At 45.0% G+C, this 17,408-nt stretch overlaps 1 protein-coding gene across 12 annotated transcripts in view; it reads right to left on the reverse strand.

Annotated features, from left to right (window-relative positions):
• LOC119123720 (death-inducer obliterator 1-like) overlaps nucleotides 1-17,408 on the reverse strand; it is a 22,054-nt gene continuing 4,646 nt past the window's right edge. For 2 of the 12 annotated variants that reach the window (XM_037253032.1, XM_037253034.1), the window contains exons 4-19: nucleotides 15,203-15,256; nucleotides 14,113-14,228; nucleotides 12,895-13,870; nucleotides 11,791-12,178; nucleotides 11,156-11,506; nucleotides 10,085-10,307; nucleotides 7,737-8,271; nucleotides 7,494-7,653; nucleotides 7,259-7,375; nucleotides 7,038-7,193; nucleotides 6,663-6,819; nucleotides 5,789-6,248; nucleotides 5,387-5,534; nucleotides 5,208-5,297; nucleotides 4,931-5,126; nucleotides 1-4,741 (exon numbers count right to left, since the gene is read on the reverse strand). In XM_037253032.1, the coding sequence (XP_037108927.1) occupies nucleotides 456-4,741; nucleotides 4,931-5,126; nucleotides 5,208-5,297; nucleotides 5,387-5,534; nucleotides 5,789-6,248; nucleotides 6,663-6,819; nucleotides 7,038-7,193; nucleotides 7,259-7,375; nucleotides 7,494-7,653; nucleotides 7,737-8,271; nucleotides 10,085-10,307; nucleotides 11,156-11,506; nucleotides 11,791-12,178; nucleotides 12,895-13,870; nucleotides 14,113-14,194 (8,325 nt within the window). In that variant the 5' untranslated portion in view covers nucleotides 14,195-14,228; nucleotides 15,203-15,256 and the 3' untranslated portion in view covers nucleotides 1-455. Of the gene's footprint in view, nucleotides 4,742-4,930; nucleotides 5,127-5,207; nucleotides 5,298-5,386; nucleotides 5,535-5,788; nucleotides 6,249-6,662; nucleotides 6,820-7,037; nucleotides 7,194-7,258; nucleotides 7,376-7,493; nucleotides 7,654-7,736; nucleotides 8,272-10,084; nucleotides 10,308-11,155; nucleotides 11,507-11,790; nucleotides 12,179-12,894; nucleotides 13,871-14,112; nucleotides 14,229-15,202; nucleotides 15,257-16,529; nucleotides 16,674-17,408 lie in introns of those variants that run through there. The other 10 variants (XM_037253044.1, XM_037253043.1, XM_037253039.1 and 7 more) reach the window with 9 other exon arrangements.

Consider the following 17,408-nt stretch of genomic DNA (forward strand, 5'->3'; position numbering starts at 1 on the left):
TCCATGTGATCAAAAATGTTTAATTGAGTTGAAACAAATGACTTATTAGGTACTGGTACTGTACTGTAGATAAATGGAACCATTTCTCATTCTGTTTAGTAGCCACGGTTCTAAGCAGTTTTCTTTCCGCTGATCCATCCAGAGTATATGGCTTTTATTTTGCCTACTTAGAAAAGTATTAAAAACATCATTATGTACACAAATACAATCATATTTACATTTGTTGTGATTTGACACAATTCTTACTTAAACTGGGGTTGACTGAGTAGTGACTTTCCACACGCCGAAAACAAGTAACTTAAAATGTTCTTCGGTTATGTTTCGTAAATTTCTAACAAATCAGGACAGAAAATACAAACGCTGGAATCTATAGAAATGAAACACTGCCATTGTCATTCACAACAAGGATTCTCAGTGGTTAGAAATTGTCTCTTAATTCGTGGAGTTGCAATACACTAGGAAGAGTTTTTATCATTTACCGAAGTCTTTTCTTTCTCCTTGGATTTTTCATGTTTGCTATTTTTATCTTCTCTCCTTTCCCGGGTTCTACTTGTTTCTCGGCGGTCCCTGCCACGGTCTCTTTCACGGTCTTTATCTCTGTCTTTTTCCCGGTCTCTGTCTTTCTCCCGGTCTCGATCTTTCTCCCGGTCTCGATCTTTCTCCCGGTCTCGATCTTTCTCCCGGTCTCGATCTTTCTCCCGGTCTCGGTCTTTCTCCCGGTCTCGGTCTTTCTCGCGGTCTCGGTCTTTCTCGCGGTCTCGGTCTTTCTCCCGGTCTCGGTCTTTCTCCCGGTCTCGGTCTTTCTCCCGGTCTCGGTCTTTCTCCCGGTCTCTGTCTTTCTCCCGGTCTCGGTCCTTCTCCCGGTCTCGGTCCTTCTCCCGGTCTCTGTCTTTCTCCCGATCTCTGTCTTTTTCCCGATCTCTGTCTTTCTCCCGGTCTCTGTCTTTCTCCCGGTCTCTGTCACGGGATCTGTCTTTTTCTCGACTCCTATCCTTCTCTCTTTCCCGGTCCCGGTCTTTGTCTACGTCTCGGTCTTTCTCTCTTTCTCTATCTGGATCTTTGTCTCGCTCTTTCTCTCCATCTCTATCTTTGTCTCTGCCTCTGTCACGATCTCTGTCTTTATCTTTGTCACGATCTTTTTCTCTGTCCCTCTCCCTGTCTTTGTCTCTGTCACTGTCCTTTTCTTTGTCTCTGTCTCTACCTCGGTCTTTCCCTCGATCCCGGTCTCTACTTCGGGACCTGTCGCGTCTCCTGTCTCGCTCACGGTCTCGCTCTTTATCGCGATTTCGTCCTCTTTCGCGATCATAATCCCTTCTGTCTGAGTCCCTGTCCTTGACTCTGTCCTTTTCTCTTTCTCTGTCACGGTCTCTCCTCTTGTCTGTGTCTTCATCCTTGTGTCGCTCCACCTCTGCCTCTTTATTTTTCTCGCTCTCTTTTCCTTTGCTGTGATCCCGTTCTCTGCTGGATTCACGATCGGTGTTGCGCTCTCTGCTTCTCTCCCATTCTCGTTCTCGGCTCCACCGCTTGCCCTGATTCCTCTCCCACAAGGACCTCGCGGAGGAAGGGTTGTCGCGGTCTCTGTCTCTTCTGCAGTCACCAGAGAGCTCCTTAAGTCTTTCTTCTAATGACTGAGCGGGAGCAGAAACTTGTTCTCGGAGCCCGACTTCAAAGTGACCGAAGGGTTCCGTGCTTTGCGGTTCTGAGCCCTCTCGGTTGGTGTTGGTTCTCCTCATGACATCAGGGGAATGTCGGCGCCAGAAGTCCTCTCGCCGAATATCTGGACTGTGACCGCCTATGTGACTCGGAGGAGCAATAGGAGCCTCGGTGGGGGTCGGTAGCAGAGGGCCACTGTGGCGAACAGGTCTTGCCTCATCAGAAAACCTTCTTGCCTCATCTGAAAACCGATCAAAGCGGTAGCGTTCAGAGCCACCAAAAGGCTGAGTCTGATCTCTCATTGCTCGATTTTCCTGAAGTGGAGGAAGAGCCATGTGCTCATTCAAAGCTCCTCGATGTGGTGGCGAATGTAGCCTGGCGACCCCAAACTTGTTTCTATTCTCCTGAAGAGGAGAAAGAGGTGTGTGCTCATCCAAAGCTCCTCGATGTGGTGGTGAGTGTAACCTGTGAACCCCAAACTTGTTCCTATTCTCCTGACGAAGAGCTATGTGCTCATCCAGACCTCCTCGATGTGGTGGCGAGTGTGGCCTGGGACCTCCAAACTTGTTCCTATTCTCCTGACGAAGAGCTATATGCTCATCCAGACCTCCTCGATGTGGTGGCGAGTGTGGCCTGGGAACTCCAAACTTATTTTGTGGATTGATCTCCACAATAGAATGCGGGCCTCTTGAGTCATCATACTGACTAGGTGGAAGACCCCGGTAAGCGGTCGCCGGGCTGTCTTTGAAAATATTGGGAGGATGACTGAGATGTTGGTCCGCATGTGTGAATGAGTGACTATCTTTACTATAGTGGTCCCTGGGGCCACGGCTTTGGTCTCCCATTGGGGGTTGCATTTGAATTGGACTTGGATCACCATATTGAGATGGTAGGGGACCCCTTGGCCCTGAGAAGATGGAAGGGGGAGGAAGCCTGTTATCAAAATGTCCCGGTGGTGGTGCTGTGAAAGGTGGAGGAGGACCTCTGTTTCCAGGAAAATTAAATGGTGGAGGTGGACCAGCAAATCGTGGAGGAGGTAGCTGATTCTGTCCATCAAACGTAGGTGGGAGGGGAAAGCCTGGAGGAGGGCATTGTTGTGCACTATGCTGAGGGGGGAGAAGAGGATCAAACATTTGAGGTGGAGGACCTCTCTGGCCAATTGGTGGGTAAAGTGGTGGTGTTACTCTAGGTGGTAAAAGGTTCTGAGGAGGTGGTCTGGAGAGCGGCTGCTGTGGAGGTGGTAGTTGGGGGCGTGTCCATTGGTTTTGATAGGGGGGGAAACTCGGAGGGAGGCCGTATGGATGGCTGCTGTCAGCTTGGATTGGAGGACCAAGTACTGGAGGACCAAGTACTGGAGGACCAAGTACTGGAGGAGGACCGTGGATAGCTGGTGGGGGTCCTTGCACAGACTGTGGCGCAGACATTGAAGAGATGCCTTGTATGGGTGGTGGTACTGACATTGATGGAGGCCTCATCATTGGATTCTGTCCGTGCATTGGTTGAGATTGGAGATAACTAGATGGTCGGGGGATGTCACTTTGTGATCTATAATCATCGTCAAAGTCTGATGTTGCCCTGTGATGTCGCGGATAATGAGAATGAGTGTCCCCGAGGACTGGAATTGCCGAAGTAATTGTCGAGGAGTTTGGTGGCTCATTGTAGGAGCTACAAATTGCCGCTTCTTGGCTATTGTCATCGTATTCTGAATCCTCTTTACCTTTTAAAATACTTGCAGCATTTGGCCAAATGCTATACTTGTCTGCCTCGGTTTCAGCCTGGACGCTCTCATCTTGCTCGGCTTTCATTTTCTCTTCATTGTCTTGAAGATAGTCATACTCCAGATCAGGTTCCAAAGTCTCTCCTAATAAAGGAATGGACACCTCTTCTTTTGAAGTCTCCATAAAGGGCAATGTCTCAGATTTCTCTTCCTCCATTGGTAATGGCTTCTCCGGGTCTTGTGAGGAGTCGGGAAGCTGAGCAACAGAAGCCACCTGTGGCTCTTGAACTGACTGCTGAGGTGTCGAAGAGTCATTGGAAGACAACTCCTCTTTATCAAGCAGCTCATCTGTTGTTTTTGTTGTGATGCCCGCCCCCTGGCGAGATTCCCGGCTCTGGCGAGGATCTCTGCTCTGGTTGATCGTGGGTGTGGCCGATTTCACAAGCTCTTCCACTTTTTTACCAAGCTGCATTAACTGACTACCGCCCAAAATGGCTGGGGGTGTTTGTGAAGGCCCGGGCAAGTCAGTGGACGGCACATGTTTGTCTTCCTGTTTTGGGAGTGTCAGCTTTCCTTTCTGTTTAAGGCTTGCCAGGATCTTTTCCGGGTCTGTTACGTCATCACATGAAGACTTTCCAGTTTCATCTGCTACAGTAGTTTGGACTTCATCAAATATTGAGTCATCTTCGGGGTCATATGCAATGTCGTCACCTTCGCTCTGTAAAACGTCAGGTTTATTTACTACCTCAATCGGTTTAATAGGCACACTGTAACCCATACTTGGGTTATACTCTTCCTCAGGGTCATATGGTCGGTCATCTTCATCCTCCTCAACCTGTTTGTCTTTTGTCTGTGCAAACTGTTGCACAATTGGATCGATCATTGTAGAGTGCGGAATGGAAGATTCTGCACCCTGATCAGATGGCGAGTTGGAAGCTTCAGAGTCTGGCTTTTTCTTGCCAAACAGAGTGTTGAGGATCGTCTGGAGAGGAGTGGCGGTTGCTGCAGGGGCAGGGATAGAGCTGGATGAGGATGGAGACTCCACACCCGTGACAGAGGACGTGGCGGGTGCTTTAACGGTTGACAAAAGAGAAAAGACAGATGGGGTGGCCACAGCGACATTTGGGGTCGCGGAGGAGCTGACAGGAGGAGACCCTGGGGGAGTAGTACTGAAAGGAATGTCCAAACTTTGGCGTGTGCTTCGATCCACTTTGACTGAGAGAGGTGGCTTTGGAAGACCAGTCTCATCAATATCTTTGATTTGCATCTTAGATCGTTTCTCATCACTTTCCAATGGAACACCGGGACGCTTTCTATCCTTCTGGCAGATCAAGAGGCCCAGTAGAAGGTTGGGCCGGGCTGGCTCCAGTCCTGCAAAATAACAAACGAGTGAATTAACAAATGTAAGACTCCAATATCTAGAAGTTTTAGACGTTAGACTGTGGTTTAAGACTAAATCATTTGATGTAGTCAGCTGTTCCGTTCCATTTATATTTGTGTGAATGTGAGACAGCTGAGACACAAACAAGAGTCCAGTTGATTCTTCCTTAAGAAGCATACCTGGTCCATCAAATGGCAAAAGTTTGGAGGGTAGTGGGTCCTTTGAGGCCAAAGGAATCAGATAGAGGTCTTTGATCCTCCGGTTACTGTTAGCTACCACACCAAATCTTTTCCTGCTGCTGAAGTAACAGAAGAGAGACACGTAAGCTACTTCCTCTTCCTCTGTGGCTGGCTGGAATCGGATCAAACACAGCTCCTGTGATCAGAAATAGGGGCAAGATCAATATTCTGAATGAAGGAGAGAAACAAAAAAAAAACCACCTTTTCAAAAACCAACCTTGGACAACGATGTTTTCAACTTCCCAACATAGTCCCACACTGTGTTTGGAGAGATGCGTCCTCCAACATGAATGGTGTCTGGCAAATCCTGCGTAATATTGATTAGACATGAAGAGTTTCAGTTTTTAAAACCTGCACACAAATTCACTCGCAACATGACTAGCGAAGTTTACTTGCCTCTTTTAGGTACTCAAAAGAGCCTGAAACCAAGTAAGCTTTGGTTACAAACTTGGCCACAGACTGCATGTTGATGAAGCCTTTCCAAATCCTCTCTTGACCATGGAGGAAGATTGCAGTCTCCCCCTCAGGAGGAGGCTCAGAACTACTGGGAAAAATAAAAATAAAATTGAAAAACAATCCATGTTAGTTTAAAAAAGAAATAAAAATAATAAAAAGTCTCTTTCTGAGATCATGTTACAAAAATCAGGGCAGGCAGATTTAAAAGCACAACACCCTCGCTAGATTGTCGGTTATACTGTGTGGCAGTTGCCACAATGTATCATTTTTAACTTAAGACACACACACAGGTTGCTAAACAGTCTCAGATCATCTAAATGATCATTTCAATAAAGTATGTACCTTGTTCTGGATGGTTTTGACAAAGCCAACAAGGATGGAGGAGCAGGGGGCATCGGAAGGGGTGCTTTGGTGGCAACATCCAAAGGAGCAATGACAGGAGCGGCGAGTGGCTCTGCCATGGTGTTTGTGGGTTTTTCTGAAGGAGTGTAAGTGACCGTAACGCCGGAGCCATGCCTGGCCATGCGCGGGTCTCTTCGTGAGATGCTGACAGAGGAAACAGCGGGGGCGATGGCCTGCATAGCCATATTGTTAGGGTCCTCTTGGTAAAGTTGTGGCTGTGGTTCGACGACGACGGCCGGTTCTATGCCGGGCTGGTATGGCGGTGGGATGAGCTGTTGGTAGACCGTGGCCGCTTGCGGTTGGCCGACGGCACTGGCTGAATGCATCTCTTGTCTGGGTTGGTCGGACTTCCTGGTGGGTTTGGATTTTTTGGATGCAATCTCATCTTCTGTCTTTTGACCTATGTGGAAAGGAGAAAGACCTTAGAAGGAAACCGTAGTGGTAGTAATGTCTTACAAAAGGGATGTAACTTACCACAACGATTGCTATAACACTACAATGTAAACAATAAGTATTATAAATATAATATATATTACAGTATATTATATTGAACTCGTTACTTCCTGTTTTCCAACTGTACAGTCATTGGCTGGCTTTTCACCACTGAAACGTCGTTAACTGGATTAGACGTTCATTAAATCATGATGTCACTCGGTGTGTGTGTGTGTGTACATATTACTCATTACGAGCTCACACTTTGATTTACTTTAGCATGCGGTGTCAGGCAAATATGTTTTTTTTGACTCAATAGAGACAAAGATTATTTGCTCAAGATACAGAACACAGGAAAACAGATTTGCCCCGTCTCATTTACCTGTGCATATTTTACAGTTGAGGTCAAACAAATGAGTCCTGTGTTCCAACGTTGTGTCTTTGAGCATGGCACTGAAAATATCTGGCATACTACCGCCGCCCTCAGTCGCAGAAGACTGAGGTGCAGCTGAAGCAGTGACGCTGGGCTCATCTTGGTCCTAAGAGAATACAATAAGATGGATGTCAAATCCTACACCAGGACAACCTTTTGGACTCCCTCAATTAAATGCAAAGTATAGTGCAAGTAAGATGAAGGCTTTGAAGTTGAGAAGACGACCGAAAAGATGAAGAGCACTACTACCCAAACTAATGTATTAACTTGCAAAAGTGAAGAAAAGGTGTGAAAATAGGAGGAAGATGGTGTGCCATCACTTACGACAGCAGAAGCCATGCGAGAGGACGAAGCTGTGGCAGGAATACATACATCTGCATCGGAAGGGGGCGGGGCATCCTCCGCATCCACTTTGTGAGAGTCGTGCCTACTGCTTGTTTTGGAATGACCTGAATGGGCCCTTCCACTTGAGGACTGGCTCTGCGGGTAAGTACGTGTAATGTTAAAAACATCTCATCATCAAAAGGCCACTCACTAACATTTACCTGGGAGGGGTCAGGCTTCTTCCACTCCGATATCTCCTTGGAAACCATATCTTCTGCGCTCAGCCTCACCAGTCGGAAAGGGCTAAGATCACCTCTAATTACCTTGTAGAACAAGCCCTGAACACACACACACACACACACACACACCAGTCATTTAAGCTCTCCATTCAAAGTCAAAAGATTAAAAAATATATATATATTTTAATGAGAAAGTTTGACAATCCTGTTGACTCACTTTGTTTTTTGGGTCCTTGAGGTTGAACATGAGCGAGCGGTACTTGTTTTTGTACTTGCTATCTGTGCTGAGGCAGATGTTAAACATCTCCTTCTCGATGGCAACGGCAAGCCTCGCCACCTCGCTCTCCGTCATTGTCAGATCATCGCTGTCGCTCACCCTGGCAGGAAAAGTGCAACGGAGGTGTTCTCCCTCAAAACATGCTCTACTTAGTAGGAATACAATCATTTGAAGGACACTCACCTCTTGTAAAGGATGTCGGTCAGGGAGCGACGGATGTTCTGTCTCATCTGGTGGTTGGCGGGCGGTGGGATCGAGGATGCCGAGGATGAGGTGGCATGATGAGACCTTTGGGATGACGAATGGCTGGAGGAAGCTGAAGACGCCGGAGATGATGGGACTCTTGACGACGACGATGATTGATGATGGGATGGAGAGTCTTTTTGTTGAGGCTGCTTCTTTGGAATGGTAAAGTTGGTCTTGGTGACTCTTAGCGCTCCCGTGACGTGGATCGGCCCAGGAGGGTACGGTGACTGAGGCGGTGTGCTTGTCGTTCGCGATTTCTTGGACTTTGTCGCGGCTTTACTGGGCGGAGTCGCGGACCTCTTGGTTGCTTTAGAGCTGCTGGACTGAGAGGACGACCTCTTGCCCTTTGGAGACACCTTGGATGCCCGAGTGGTCATGGTCTTCTTCGCTTTGGAGGAGGTCTTGGAATCAGAAGAGGGTTTAACGTGAGCCGGGACCTGTTTCTTTGACTGTTTCTCTTCTTTGGGAGGGGCTGCAAAATAAAAGAAAAAAAGAAAAACACCAAACACTTTAAAATTTGCTGCCAATCACAATACTGACAAATAATTACTGTGGGGTCATTGAATTCATTTGCACAGCTAGGTGCACTCATAGAACATACAAGTTCAGCCAATGGTGCTTTGAGTGCATATTTAAAGAATTATAAAAACATGCAGGCCATATCCTATCAAAGAAATTCTGACAGAATGAACAATCTCAAGAGGGGGCAGCATTGGTTCTTGCATGATCAGTTCATCCAAAGACTTTTTAAAAGTAACCTTGTGATTAGTACTCTGGCAGAACTATCAGCATTTACTATTTAAAATGTACTAAAGCTATATTACATCCAATATGTTCCAAAGTGTGAAAGGACAGACCACTACAGGTTAAAATGAAAAACTTGCGATACAAAGATCAAATCTTTGATGAGCTCAGTTCAATCCTGATTGTATAAATGCAATTGAGCAACATGGTCAAGCTTGCAGTACACGAAAAAACAAAAGCCAAGTAAACCAGTGGTCAACGTACGCAACTTCCTCATGTGACAGTTGATCTTACAATGTCTAAATGCTCATGCAATAAAGATTTTAAGGGTCAACAGAGGACATGAAAGCAACCACACTTGGGTGTCAACAGTCCTATTGTGTCAAATTATTCACTGTGACGACCATTGGTTGAAACCTCGCGTGCAGGTATATCACAGCTTCATTCTTCCAGTATGACCTCTGAACTTCTCTCAGGCCTCTCTTCTTTCGTTACGCCATTCGGGAGAGGAACACCTGGTAGATTTCTGTTTCACCTGCTCGCCATGTGGACCATGGTCTGCACAATCTCGACCTCCAGTGCCTTTTCATACGAAAATGCTTATGTGGTTGACCTTTAACATAACCAGATAGCAAGCTGACACTGCTCAGAGAATCAATCAATGAAGGGATTCAAAAAATCTGTCTGTCACATCATCTTTTATTTTAAGACAGTTTCCCTCTATAAAAGATGCATCATATTGAATGGGCTCGAGGATTAAAAAAAAAAAAAAAACGCCACGTTAACCTGGGGGACAGTAGATCAAGTTCGTTACCAGTTTAATATATCATATTACAGACTATCATAATAGTCTGCGGGGCGTTGGGAGTGATGCCGTTACAAGATGTACCTGCTGGAGTGATGAACCAAAGTAGCAGCGACTTAAAACGAGCCTACGCACGTGCCTATTCTATCGAAAACAACCTTATGACTGAGCCATAAAATGTCAAATTTGTGTCTGACGTTACAATACAGGGCTATCCCCATATTGCTTTTTTTTTTTTTTTAAAAAGGGATACCCAAATTCTGCAGCATAGGCCAAAAAAAAAAAAAAAAGGCTTATTTTGCTAACAACCGGATTGACAGTTGTCCAATCCGCCAAAAGGCAATTTAGCAGGACGACGACAGTCACTGCTTGATGCATGAACGCACCCGCCCATATAAGGAAGCCCCTGACCTTAATAGCGGGGGTCGATTTTGCAAAGCTGGCCATTCCTTAGAAGCTACTGACATCACCTCGACAGCATCTCACCGATTCCGATGGCGAGAATCTTTGCAGCGCTTCTGTTGAAATGCACCACTAAGGCAGATCACAAACTTACCTTTTCAGCAGCTCCACCCAGAGGCACACGTCATGAAAATCACACTTATGAATGAGTCATGATTACATCTAACAGAAACTTCAATCAATGTCCTGCTTTAGGTTACGCTAGCATGATAGAAACCACTATCGGCAAGCCACGGAACTAGTTTAACAAGAAGACCCTCAAAGAGATACATACACTTTGTGTTTAAAACTGTTGTTGATATGGGTGTAGTCTTTTCTGGTGGTACTGCAATGTAATTATGGTCGCTGCACCATGACGCAGTGGCGGGAGGCGGCGGCTGCTCCACAGCATGCGCGTCTTCATCATCCTCATCCGGAGCGTCGTCGTCATCTCCTCCGTCGCTCCCAGAGTCCTCGCCGCTGTCCTTCTGGGCCCTCGTCTGTCTGGTGGCTTCCCTCTGGACGGATTAAAGAGAAACCCATTAAGGCAGGTTCAGGACAGCACCTCAACAGCTTGCTCTTGTTCGCCACTGTGCATCTATGAAGTCAATGCAAGGCAGTTTGCCAAAACACTATTTTCAGGTTCGATTGCATTATGATGATAAATTGATCAACTAGGCCAGCCCTTCTATAAATTGCAAATAATCAGAGAAATCCAATCGCACGCCAATAACTCCGGTCACCATGTTTTAGTAGCGCTGATTAGCAACTTGCAAATGCAAGACAATCGGACAGGGATCCGTTTGATCTGTATTGATAGCAAAATGCAGTCTATGCTAGCAGTGTGTTCCTTTGCTCGCATGATCGAAACAAGGACCGAAACTTGATTTCATTCCCGAAGATCCAGTGTTGATAATCAATGTGGAAACTTTACAGTTTACCATGCACACAAAACTGCTTTAAGATTTTTTTGTTATGATCAAAGCACATCCTCCATCATAAAGTGTTTACGTTCAAGGCATTTTTTTTTTTAAATACCAAAACAGAGACAACAAAGATAAGAAAACTGCACCAGTACAATCATGTCACGTTAATGTTCTGTGTGGATAAACTTTGCCGTTCACACACACACACAATCATAAGAAAAGTGTGCCTGTAGAATAGACTTTGAAGTGAAGCTGCCATCTTGGTGAATTTCATTATACAATTGCTTTATAAAATGACAATAAAGGGCATTCATTCATCCTTTGAAGACGAGTCAACTGTGTGTCTGCTTGCGAGAGCAAAGTCAACTTGGTTCGAAATGTATTTGATTGCAGGAAACTGTACTTGACATCGTTTCACAACTTAAGATAGTCCAAATTACCTTTGACGCAGAGCTGGATTCCTGATCTTGGCTCGGAGGCTCTTTGACTTCACCGAATGACTTCACAGTCGCGGCAGCGTGTCTCAGGATGCAGTCATTTCCACAGTACACAGAGTCCGGCTGGGCGTTGCTCTCGCAGCCGGGACCGATGCATTTGGGAAGTGACACGTCCTCCGCTGCCGCTGACTTTCCGGCCTCTTCCGTCTCGGTTGTTTTCACCTCCACGTTTGAAGCCACTTTCTCCTGCTCCATCTCTGTTGGTGCTTTTGGCTCTGCTGTGGGGCACGCTGGCTTTTCCGACACAGGCGCCCCCTTCTGGCCTGTGTTTGGTGGCGTTGCCTGCTGTACCGTCTGCTCCAAACGAGTACACAATAGCTCATAATAAGCAAGGTGATTGAGATGCGGCCAGCTTGAAAATATCATCATTCAGAATTGGACAGTATTCCCATCTTAACCATTATTTATAACATACATTTTTAGTCTTTTAAAAGTATGCAACATGAGCAACCACACAGTGAATATTTATATACTTTCATACTGTTAAGTCAGATAAGAACCAAGAAGTAAACTTTTAACGCCTTGATTATCTCTTTAAAAAAAAAAAAAAAAAAGTCAAATTATTAGTGATGACCTACCGGCTGAAAGATTTTTATCTTCTTTTTCCCTGTTGGATTTGTGGCTTTCTCGATCCTGCCTTTGATCCCGATGTCCTCCGCTCCTTTCTCGTCACTGCCGGCAGATGTTGACGGCAGTTGTGCCTGTGCCCCCGATCTGGTCATGGAGCCCACGTCACCAAAAGCGCCACCAGCAGGAGGTAGAGGTAAAGCACAAGCTTTGGTCTTGAGGTCTATGCTCAGGGACAGCGTGGAGGTGGCAGGCCTGATCACTTGGCTTTTTTTAGCCGTGCAGTTGGGGCAAACGTAATCCTCGCCATTTCTCTCCATCAGACGGCCCCGAGCCTCGGTTATGCCCACACAGTCTCCATGGAACCACTCCTCGCAGCGGTCACAGCAGATCATGAACCTAGTGAGGAAGGACATTTGTAATGGCAACCGAGTCGGAATCCCCTCATTATTAATCCTCACGAATCGTCAAAAAGCAAATCACATATGAACGCCTCTAGATGGCCGCCACGCTGGACAATATGGCTTCCCTACATGAGCTGATCCTCCACAACACACCCGACAAGTGGAAGAAGTTTCCTTCTGTCATACACATTTTGGTCTAGATTTGATCTATTGATAGCATCGGGAAAAATTCTCACAGCAACCCCCCCCCCCCCCCCCCCCCCAAAAATGGTTTGTTGAGCCATCCATAAATATTGCATTATCAGAGGGATCAAGCCATTTAAACACCTGTGGACTGACAAACAGTATGGATTTGAGAGCAAAAATTAAATTGCCCAAATCTGGACATAGAAGGCGTCAGCCGGACACCAGCGATGTTAAATCTAACATAAGAAAAGTTTCCTCACCTATTCTATTTCAAATTATTATGCATGTTCAGTTTGGGGAAATGAGGAAAGAATATAGGATTTTAAGACATGTAATCACTAGGGATCATGGCAACTGCAAATAGCTAAACCCGCATATAATTGACACTACCTCCTCACAACTGCCATGAACAATATCGGGAGGAAAAACACACACGAATAAGCAGTGGGGTTTGAAAACAACCGGGGAAGGTTAAAGTTTCGCTATTTTTGAAATGTGCCACCCAGTGAAGCGTTCAAAACAAACCTTTTGTTGTGTTTCTGGCGACAGATGCAATACAGTGCATTGGGGTCGTATCCTTCGTCAGAATCAGTGCTTGAAGATGAGGAAGAGGAACCGTCATCGCTGTCCTCCTGTTCCCGAGGCTTGCCTGTCTTGCCGACAGCTTGCATGGGAGTCTGTCCCTTGGCAGACGTACTATTTGAACTTGCCGCCCGCTTTTTATTCACGTATGTTCGAATTGGGCCGCGCTTTACCAACAAGCCGCCTTTTTCTGTGGTCTCCTCCTCGTCGTCGTCGTCATTCTCCTCTTGATCTTCCCCTTTAACATTTTTCTTCTTTTGCTCTTCCTTTGTCTGCATATCCAACCCAGGCTGGTGTTCCTTATTAGCATTTGTGTCTTCTACTTTGGCCCCTTTTCCAGATTGCTCCGCATCTTTGTCCTGCGACTCGGCGCCATCTTCGCTGTCTTCATTCTCTGAGCTTTCTTCACCTTTGACCGTGGCGCTTTGGGATTGGCGTGTCCACCTGCCGCGCTGAGTCGTCTGTCGAGTCTGCTCCCTCGTCCTACTTCGGGTTCTCCTGTCGGACGGCTCGGGCTTGTCTTCCGCCGTCTTTGTGTCTGCGTTCCCGTCAAAGCTGGCCTCAGAGGCGGTTTCTGCATCAGTTGGGGTTTGCGAAGGAGGATCCCCGCCTTCCAGGGACGGCGGCGCGCTCTTTCGTAGCACTCTTTTCGTGGTGGAGAGAAATTCCTCCAGTTTGTCGGTACGTTTGGACTGTCTGCCGCTTCGGCGAACAGGATAGCGGCTCTCGTGGTTGTCGGGTGCTGCTTCCACTGGCATCTCTCTTTGAGCAACAGTGGAGCGACGGAATGTCCACGTTTTCTTCAATTCGTTGTTGGCTTTGGAAGATTTGTCCGCTTTCTCTATTGGCTCCTCTGCCACTTCGTCACTTTCTGTCGGGATGGTTTGCGTTGGCTCGCTGAGTCGCTCTTCCCCATCACCTGTAGACACATCACACAAGGCTAATTTGAAAATTAAGCTTCAGAAAGTTTTAAAGAAGTAACTTGAAAATACTTAATCTATTGTTCAGTGCTCAACAAGATTTTTTTTTTCCTTGTGTGCCTTTAATTTCCACCAATTTACAGTTGTTTAGGGTTATTACAAAATCCCACCACACTATTACCCAATGCAAGGAAGATATGCCCGGCCTTCGTTAAGGGGAAAACAAGCTCATTCAAGGTACCTTGAGAGCAGCTATCCATATGGTCTTGGCTCTGTTCTGGCTCATGAGCTAGAGAGAGCTCAGGGCTCACATTCTCCTCCATGGGTGGAGTCAATCACTACTTTGAAACTGAATCACTAGTTAGGAGAAGAGCACAACAGAGTCACTAATGAAGTGCAAAGGGGGTAAATGCAGTTCTCTACTCATCGGAAAATGGGGGATGAATTTGAGAATTTGCTTCAAGTGTGTCCAACTTGTAAAATACAAATCAGAGGATATTAAATGGAAAGCGTAAAAAAATTAAAAAAAATAAAAAATTAAATTGGGGATGGGGGGGGGGGCTAGTTTCGAAAACTTTATCATCATGCAAATCATTGCAAGCCTTGAAAAGTATGACAGGGTTCCTACAGCTTAAGGCAGAATAAATTTAAGACATTTGAATTCCAACTGAAACAAAATACAAGCTCAACTTCCCATTGTCAAGGTGCTGCGGTTACCTGCTGTTACCACAAGTCATTCTGTTTTTTTTTAATAAAGAATTATAATTCATTAGTAGATTGGATGCTATTTACAAAAATAGAATCCAAATTTTTATGTGTTAAAAAATGTTGATTGAATTTTAACGCTAATTAAGGCCTAGCTTTTAGGCTTATTTACTTTTATGGAAGCACAGGAACCCCGGTGATTCCTACATGTCAAAGAATTACACTTACATTTTGTTAAAAATGGGAAAATTAAAGAAATTGGTAAAATGCTACAGTTTTATTTTATTAGCTGCAATGTATACAAAACCATGTAAGAAGCTGTGGAAAATGTATGTCGGCCACGTGAGTGTAACACAAGTGGCACGGATCCCTTATTACTCATCTTTTATACAGATTGCCTAATGCAAAAATTAAAAGGATGTATAAGAATACATCAGCTGCAGAACAAATCAAATGGGAAGTGTTTCTAAAAATATTGCTTGCACTGCAATAAAATCTAATTAAAGTTGAACAGTTCAATTCATTTTTAATATATTTCACTCCTAAACTCAAAAGTATATAATTGTGCCTTGGTTAAGGTTTAAAGTCTGAAGAAAGAAAATTAACTAATATTGTGAAGAATGTACCTGCAATTCCTCAACAAAACAAAGGCTTCACAACTACAATCAGGATTTGAAGATCTGCCAGAAGAAGAAAAACATGCAACTTAGGATGCACCTCACGAGCAAATAAATTATCATTTCAGTTTCTTACGTGTCAAAAGGCATCAACAAAATTTTAGTACACAGCAATACACCAATCACTGTTAAGATTCAAATAATGTGAAGGCATTTCCAACCTTTTCCAACTACAGTGGACTTGAACACGATGTGCTACTTAATTCCGATAAATCCTGTATTTTTTGGTCATCCACAAATAATCGATTCAATAGCATAGCGTCGAGCAGTCCTTTAGCAACATAAAATATATTGCGCAAGTTATAAGGTATCTTCGTGCAGTAATTTCCTTCACTATAAAAAATTGGTGGTGAGATTGATGTGACTCCACCGAAAGGGCGCCTGTGGCGCAGCACCGTGCCACGTGACTGGGCGCGATGTTCGCAAATTGGAAAGACAAGCTCAAATGTAGCTACTAATGCACAATTTAAGTATCGCAATTATGGACACGCTAAAAGAGACAATGGCGACCTTTTACTGTGTAAACATGTCGAGAAAGTGGTTAGCAGCAGTGCTATGCTAGCTGATGACGTTACGTTATTACGTCTAGAACGGGGCAATACGCGGCCCTGAACAAATGCAATCCAGGGCCTGATCAATTAATGGCGTACCACAAGTTTGATCACGTAAAATGTCAAACACTTTCGAATGTAATTCAGTCTTTGCAGAGATCGGCGCAACAGGGTCATGCGTGTGGCTGCACATCAACATGTAATGGCCGCAAAGCCTCATTTGCTAACCGCCTTAGCTAACACGACACCGCGTTGTTTATTGCATAAACGAACCGAGCTGGGCAAATCGCCGTAAAGTAAAAGCAAAATCCGAATCTACGTATTTTTTTAATTCCACTTGATCGCAGTTTTAATTTTAGTAATGTAATTTAATATTAGATTTCAAAAAATCATTTTCGAAAACGGCCACTTACCGCGAGCCTCGGCTACCTGGCTAGCGAGTTCGATAAATTGCCTTACGAGCCATTTGGATAGGCATATACGACTTAAATGGTTTTTTTCCCCGTGGAGAACAACGCTCGTTTGTCACCGAAACCCTACATAGCGGTTACATGCGAGTTGTTTGGCAAGAATATGCAAGCACGTTCAACCTCAACCTACGTTCCTGCAGTAGGCGTCGACTAAAAGAAAATCCTGCAACTAGAACTAGCGGGTTGGTTAAAGAATCGGATGCATCCCACAAATATCCACAGAAAGCGACTAAAAACCCTCAATCTTCTACCCACCTACACGGCAGAGATACGAATGTGTCCTCGTTCATTCTTCGGTCGTGCCTCCATTTTCCCAAATACTGCTGAAGCTAGCTGACTGCGCCAGATGGCTGACCTGAGCATCGACAGGGCGCGCGTCGCCCTCACTCACTACCGCTCCCCACTGGTCCGGAGTGGGAGTGTAAATGCTCACAAACACGCGTTTGGTATTTTTTCTGCGTGATGGAATGTGGTTTATGACATGACTGGCATTAGTAAATTAAGATCAGCAAAACGTTTTTTATTTTACTCAGACTGGATTTTGCTTGTGTTATGAATGTGTTACGCAAGGTTTCGGCTATTGTGTGCGTTTTATTTCATGATACCCTCCCTTGCATTGGGCTTTTTGTTGTGTATTTGTTGTAATTCTGATGTAATCATTCATAACCATGCAGAGCATAATCAAAATCCCTAGCTATGTTTCTGCAAACAAGGGCAACACTCAGGTCATCTGATATTGATGGCAGCAATTATTGAAGAGATGAATTCTGAAATTAGCACATTAATTGGTTATTATCACACAAGTCAAATACGCTAGTCCCAAAAGGCTTTCTTTGACGAGGTACTTGATGGGAACATTGCCATATGCTGAATAAGAATGTGAGTATATGTATGACCTGACAGCTCACAAATGTGAAATATATCAATTATGCATGCAGAGCTAATGGAGTTGTACATTATGATTTCTAAAAAGATGCCTCATGCACATTCAGCTCCAGTGAACCAACTGTTTTTTTTTACAAAGAATTATCTTAAACATACAAGATAACTGCAGTACGCTACAGTAGTATCTCCTAACTTCCAGTGAACAAACTGGTTTTTACACAGAATTATCTTAAACATACAAATTAACTG

This window comes from Syngnathus acus, chromosome 5, assembly GCF_901709675.1.
Source record: "Syngnathus acus chromosome 5, fSynAcu1.2, whole genome shotgun sequence".
NCBI lineage: Eukaryota > Metazoa > Chordata > Actinopteri > Syngnathiformes > Syngnathidae > Syngnathus > Syngnathus acus.